At 64.6% G+C, this 6222-nt stretch overlaps 1 protein-coding gene across 5 annotated transcripts in view; it reads left to right on the forward strand.

The window, feature by feature from the left end:
- The window catches only part of DPP9 (dipeptidyl peptidase 9), a 41562-nt gene that overhangs the window by 1112 nt on the left and 34228 nt on the right, over positions 1 to 6222 (forward strand). For 2 of the 5 annotated variants that reach the window (XM_077780711.1, XM_077780839.1), the window contains exons 1-3: positions 1490 to 1577; positions 2964 to 3153; positions 5151 to 5404. In XM_077780711.1, coding sequence (XP_077636837.1) covers positions 3086 to 3153; positions 5151 to 5404 — 322 coding nt within the window. In that variant the 5' untranslated portion in view covers positions 1490 to 1577; positions 2964 to 3085. Of the gene's footprint in view, positions 1 to 309; positions 498 to 1484; positions 1578 to 2963; positions 3154 to 5150; positions 5405 to 6222 lie in introns of those variants that run through there. The other 3 variants (XM_077780968.1, XM_077780992.1, XM_077780784.1) reach the window with 2 other exon arrangements.

Below are 6222 nucleotides of genomic sequence, written 5' to 3' on the forward strand. Positions count from 1 at the left end.
AGAAGGGCGGGGAAGGGAGGGGGGGGGGGGGGGGGTGGGTGGCCAGGATTGAAAACGGGCTCTGTGCTGACAGGCTCCACAGCAGCGAGCCGGAGGCGGGACTCGAACCCTCGAGCTGCCAGCTGGTGACCTGAGCCGAAGTGGGACACCCGACCAGCTGAGCCACCCAAGGGCCCCCGCTTACTTTTTCTTGAAGCCTCTGGCCACCTGCCCACCCACCTGGGGCCTGGCTCACCAGGAAGGTGTTTGGGTGCTGACCAAACCGGGGTTCCCCTTGACTTCAGACAGCGTTCGGGGGAGGACCGGAAGGTGTTACCGCTACCGAAAAGGCCTCCTCACGCGCCAGGCCTAGACCAGGACAGGTGTCACCCTGCCACCCTGCAGTGACATCCCAGGGAAGGGGCTCCCTCGCCCGGAGCAGGGCTTCTCAGCCTCTGCCAAGACGAGTGATGTTCGGGGCCACGTCCCTCTGCAGTGGGGGTGCAGGCGAGCGTCCCGTACGTGGTGGTTTGATTAGCGCCTCCCAGTCCTGATGACCAGGGATGGCTCCTGGGGGCAGAATTGACCCTGGCCAGGATGCACTGGGTTAGGGGAAGCGCTTGGCCCCACAGAGAGTCTATATTCCACAATCATTTGAGCTCCTGAGGCCCAAGGACGTCGCACCATTTACATTCGTGAAGCGAGGGGGTGGTCCCTCACAGATGCTGGCTCGCCCTGGTTTGTACCATGTAACCCGTCAGGGGTTTATTCGAGTGTCTGCTGTGGGCCTGAGGATCTTACTCACTTTGCCCCCAAATTAAGAAGGCGGAGCTTCTCCGCCTCAGCACACTCGCTGCCAGGAGCACCCCCAGCTGTGACAAGCACGGCTGTCCCCAGACCTCGCCTGGCGTTCCCGGGGCCACCACCCCAGACGTAGCTCTGCACGGAAGGACAGGGAGCCGTGCGGGGGTGACGGAGCAGTGACTCTGGATTGGGTGTCCGGGGAGACCTCTGCAGAGGTGAGAGGCGAGTCCCACAGAAAGCAGGGAAGGCCACTCTGGACCGTGGGACTGGCAAGTGCAAAGGCTCTGGGGTGGGAAGGAGTCGGCGTGTGTAGGGGAGAGTAAGGCCAGCGTGGCTGGAGATGACGGTCAGGGGTGGGAGGGTGAGAAGGGGAGGTCGGGAAGGGCACCAGAGCGTGGCCACAGTGGAGGACCCAGGACCCTCTGGTTTCCGGTGAGCACTGAGGACGGCGTCCTTGGTGTCACTTAAAGCTGCCGTCTTCTCAGGGTCTGCTCGCCTTGGGAGGGCAGAAAAGATGCTGGTGCCTGGCAAGCGCCAGGCGCCCCCTCGAATTTCCAGGGGGGGGGCCTCATCGGAACGCCTTTGGCATTGGGTGTCCCCAGAGTGATCCAGGGCCACCTGGAGCCGGGGGCAGGCGAGGGCCGCGAGCGGGCACGCCCAGACGGCTGGGGGCCGCAGCCCGGGGGTCTCTCTGCTCGCAGGCTCCCCCACACCCTCCTGAGGTCAGCCGAGTGGTTAATGCGGAAGGTTAAGAAGCTCCGGCTGGACCACGACCACACAGAAGGTTGGAAAAGGTAAGGGGTTAGCCTCGGGGGCCCTGGTCCGTAGGGGCGTCGTAGAGGTTCCCACATTTCTGATGATGTTGTAGGTGTGGGAAGACCCCCGCCGCCCCCTGCCGTTCCATGTTGCCCCAGGCCTCCATTCGGGCTGTTCAGCAGGAGGCGGCCGGCTGTGTAGGCGAGGGCCCGGCTTCTCAGCCTCGGGACTGCTCACATGGGGCCGAGTCATTCTCTGTGGGGGCGTCCCGGGCGCCGTGGGGGGTGGGGCCGCGCCCCAGGCCCCCACCCCCTCGATGCTAGGAGAACCCCCATGTGACAGCCACAGATGTCCCCAGACATGGCCCGGTGTCCCCTGGGGTGGGATCCAGCCCAGCTGAGAACCATTGGCCTGGTGGTTAGAAGGTGGGGTTGGGGTCCAGCAGTCCGGGGTGGTATCGGGGAGGCCGGTGGGCCTTCCTGAGCCTCCTTCCCAGCCACGAGAGGCCCTGGGCACTCGGTGGATCCCACGTCTGGGGCCACACACCCACGAGATGGAGACCACAGGAAGTCTCCCATCGAGAGGCCCTGCCTCGGAATCGCTTCCGGTCCCCATGGGCTTGTTTGCTCTTAGCTCAGCGAGCACTCAGGCAGCAGGAAGGGAACTAAAGGGCTCCCGGGAGACGGAGGCGATGTCGGGCACTGTGACCTGTCCCCCGGACACAGGCTCCCGGTGTCTGGTGGTAAATACATTAGGAAGTCTGTTAGTGACAGAGACTGGGGCCCCCTCCTCGTGTGCTTAGGTCTCCGGCGGTCACAGACCAAGTGTGTGCAAGGCTGGTCGTGATAGCGGAAGGCCCGCGCGGTGCCAGGGGCAGGCCTTGGGGGGCAGAGCAGGGCCCGCTGTTTCCGGGGAGCCCCCCTCCCGCCCCGCGGGGCCCCAGCAAGTGTCCTGAGGCCTGCTCAGCATGTCCTCCCCGGAGCACGGCAGGCCCGCGCCCCTCACCTTCCTGGCACCCGCCTTCTCTCTCTGCGGTCGGCCGGCACCGAGAAGCTGCAGTTCCTTCTCGCCTCTGCCCGCCGCCCTCATCGCAGGCCCTGCTGGGGTCTCTGGCCAATGCCCCAGGGGGCAGTGGTCCTGGCTCTCGGAGCACGAGCCCATGGGCCACGGAACTCCCATCGGGCCTTGGCAGACATGGCACCGGAGCCCCCGAGCTGCCTGCCAGTGACCTCGTGGGGTGCGAGGTGTCCTGCTGATTGGCAGAAGGAAAGCGTAGGTGGACCTGGCCTAAGTGGCTCGGAATCCACTTTCGTTTCCCCAGCTGTGTAAACCCCCCACTGGAGAAGCTTAGTGCAGGCCGGCTGAGGACGGGAAGCAGGGCGCCTCCCTCACCTGTTCCTCCTCTTCCCCCACCTCCCCTGCAGTCTCTCTGCACTTCTGGGGAAGAGAGAGGTGAGTGGAGACCAAGTCATAGCACCGAGCCTTGGCCTGTCTGGGAGCTCAGACCGCCTGGCCACCTCTAGAAGATTCCTAGAAGTTTCTCCCGATGTTTCATTTCATTTCTCATCTCCTGGATCACATTTTTGCTCCCTGGGCGCTCTGCGGTGATCGGAGGCAAGATCATTTTTATTGTTCCTTACTGTGGAAGTTAGCCACGTAGTTTTGTGAGTGTTTCCGCCAGGCTCGTGGCTTCCGGGGTCCCCTTGGAGGGCCCTGGAGGTCGCGCTCCATTTCTCCGCAGTGAGCTAGGCCTGGATTGTGGCAGCGGTTTCGGGGGGTGGGGGTGGGGGCTGGCCTGGTCGGAGGAGTCCCCTGGCCTGGTTTTCTGGGCTCGTTGCCAGCAGCGCGGGGCCACGTGGGTTCCGGGGCGCGCCGCCCAGCCTGGCCCCGGCCCCTGCCTCACGCTGCCTGCGCCCAGCGCCGCCCCGTGGAGGTAAACCCCAGCCCCGCGGTGGGCTGGGACGTGCCGCCCGTGACCCTCACTGGGTCTCCCATCTTCTGCGGCTTGGGTTTATGTGACCCGAGTGTCCTGAAAGCTCTGATGGCCCCACGATCTGTGCCTTCAAAGCCATCACAGGAGGTGCTGAGCCAAGGGCACTGTCTGTAGCCTGGGAGGGGGAACCGCCGGCCGGCCCTGCCCCCCGAGCCCTGGCTGGGTCAGGTAGGATGGAGCAAGGGGGCTTTTCCGTCTCTTGTCTGGTACAGGGTCAGGCTGGAAAGGGAACTGAGAATCGGCTCACGGAAGCCACACTCAGAAGCGTGTCCTGTTGCCTCTCGGAGCAGGAGACAGGAGTCCTTTCTTCCCTGATGGGCACTGGGGGGGGGGGGGGGGGGNCCCTGTCTAGTGGTAGCAACTCCCACTTTAGACCAGTGAGCCCGGCGCTCCGCCCGCAAAAGAAAGCTACTAATCCTGGAGCAAAGCCGCTAATCCCGCAATGCAAGGAGTCCCGGCATCCGGCAAGACCCTAGGCCATTCAGTGCCTACGGAGGAGAGGGAGGCGCCCTGCTCACCTCGCAGCCTCGCCGGAGAGCCCGGCTCTTCTGGAACCGGGTCACCGTGGCTGTGTTTAGATTTCCCTAAAGCAAATATTTGCCTGGCTAGTCCAGTCCGCTCAAGAAATGTGCTCAACAGCCCGGGGGAGAGAAGGGAGGGAGGGGGCCTCGGCCACAGCTGCTGGGGTGGGGGGCTGTCCTGAGGTGCGGCCAGGGCTCTCCCACCACCTGTGTGTAGCTGCTTGTGTCTCTGGGCCTCTCCAGTGAGGCACGGGTGTCCTCTGCTGGACCCCAGGCTGGATGGCACAGGCGAGGAGCGTTGCCAATTAATTCTTTACGGTCAGTTCCTTGCGTGTGAGTGAGCGTGCCTCGCAGAGGGCTTAATGCAAGACAGTCGTCCCACGGCCCTCTGTGGAACGCGCGCTGGGAGCCAGGGGCCTCCTGAGGGTCTGGGGACACTGCCGTGACTGGGACAGGCAATCGACGGACAAGCATCGTGCCAAACGCTCTGAGGGCAGGGGCCGAGGGGTGTCCATCGTTGACCCGCCTAACGGAGAGAGTGGCTTTGGCACAGACGGTCATCGAAGGTTTCTGAGGCCCCGCCAGATATTTGCACTGAGATCTGGTTAGATCTCAGCGTAAGCAGAGAGAGGGGGAAAAGTAGTTCAGGTGGCAGAAACAGCATGTGTGAAGGTCCTGGGGTGGGAATGACCTGTTTGAAGGCCAGTTTGGGCAACTGATAAAAGGGGATGAGGTTCGAAGGGCTGGCAGGGTCAGAGGACAGAGAGCCTTGAAGGCTGTGACGAGGACTTGGTCCCCTCCCCCCCTCCCCCACCCCGGGCTGCAGGAAACTAAGGAAGAGGTTGAAGCGATGGGGTCAGATCTGCGGGGGCCACGTGGGGCGTGTTAGCGAGACTCGCCATCATTCACACAGGTGGCAGCAGCTTGGATCTTAGATGCGCTCGTGGCGTCCGGAAGACGTAGAATGATTTGGGACATATTTAGGGGGGCTGGGACCGTTGGGAGGCCGCCAGGGGGGGTCAGGAGTGACTGACGGAGGGGCAGCTTGTAGGTGAAATGTGGGTGTCATTCCCCCTTCTCATCCTCTCCCCCCACAGCCTGTCGTTGAGTTCTGAGGGGACAGAGAGGATGGCCACCGGGGCGGCCGCGTCCGAGCGGGGTGGCGCGGCCGAGCTGGCGGACCCGGCGTCCCACTTCCGGGTGCAGAAGCACTCGTGGGAGGGGCTGCGCAGCATCATCCACGGCAGCCGCAAGAACTCGGGCCTCATCGTCAACAAGGCTCCGCATGACTTCCAGTTTGTGCAGAAGACGGACGAGTCCGGCCCCCACTCCCACCGCCTCTACTACCTGGGTAAGCCCTCCGGCGCCCTCAGCCCAGGATCCAGAAGAAGGGCTTGGCCCCGGGCACGCTGTCCGTGAGGCCATGCCAGCCACGGGACGTCTGTGTACAGTGAAGGTCTGGCGCAGAGGGGCGGGGCGGGGGGGCAGGTGTGCAGGCGGCCGAGCAGAGGGCGGCCCTGCCCCACGTGTGGCAGCCGTGACGTGGCCAGGCCTTGGCCATGGCCCTGAGCCCCTTCGATCATCTCCAGAACCGGGTGGCAGGGCTCGCCCCTGGGTCACTTCCCAGCCACCTGGGCGGGGCCGGTGAGCAACTCCTGGCAGTTGGAGTGATGAGTGACTCAAGGGGTGCGTGCCCATGTGAGAGAGATCTTCGAGGGCGCGAGTGCATACCACGTGTGCCCGGGGATAGGCCGCAGTCGGCGGCTTGCCACGGTGTCGCTGCCTTCCCCCTGCGTAGCTGCTCGTCACTTCCTTGTGCGCCGGGGGCCCAGGAGCCGCACTCTCCACATCACTGGCAGTCGCTTGTGTGTGTGTGTCGCCTGCAGCCACGTGAGGCACCGGTCGGGCCCCCCGCAGGCCTGGCTCCTGGGAGGTGGGCAGTGAGTGTCCTCGAGCAAGGGAACGTTGCCCGGAGGGCTTGCGGGGCCCCTGGGGACAAGGCTGCGCAGGGTCCTTTGGAATCTGCACGGCCCACGACTGGTGACCTGGGGCAGGTTTGCCGCCTCGGCCTTCAGCTCCGACATTCCAGGCCTGATTGTCCTCTGAGGACCCACAGCCCCCGCCCCCTCCTGCCCCCTCCCCCCATCCCCAGGACACTGCCAGCCTGGC

Source organism: Crocuta crocuta, unplaced genomic scaffold, assembly GCF_008692635.1.
Source record: "Crocuta crocuta isolate KB4526 unplaced genomic scaffold, BGI_CrCroc_1.0 scaffold110, whole genome shotgun sequence".
Taxonomy (NCBI): Eukaryota; Metazoa; Chordata; class Mammalia; order Carnivora; family Hyaenidae; genus Crocuta; species Crocuta crocuta.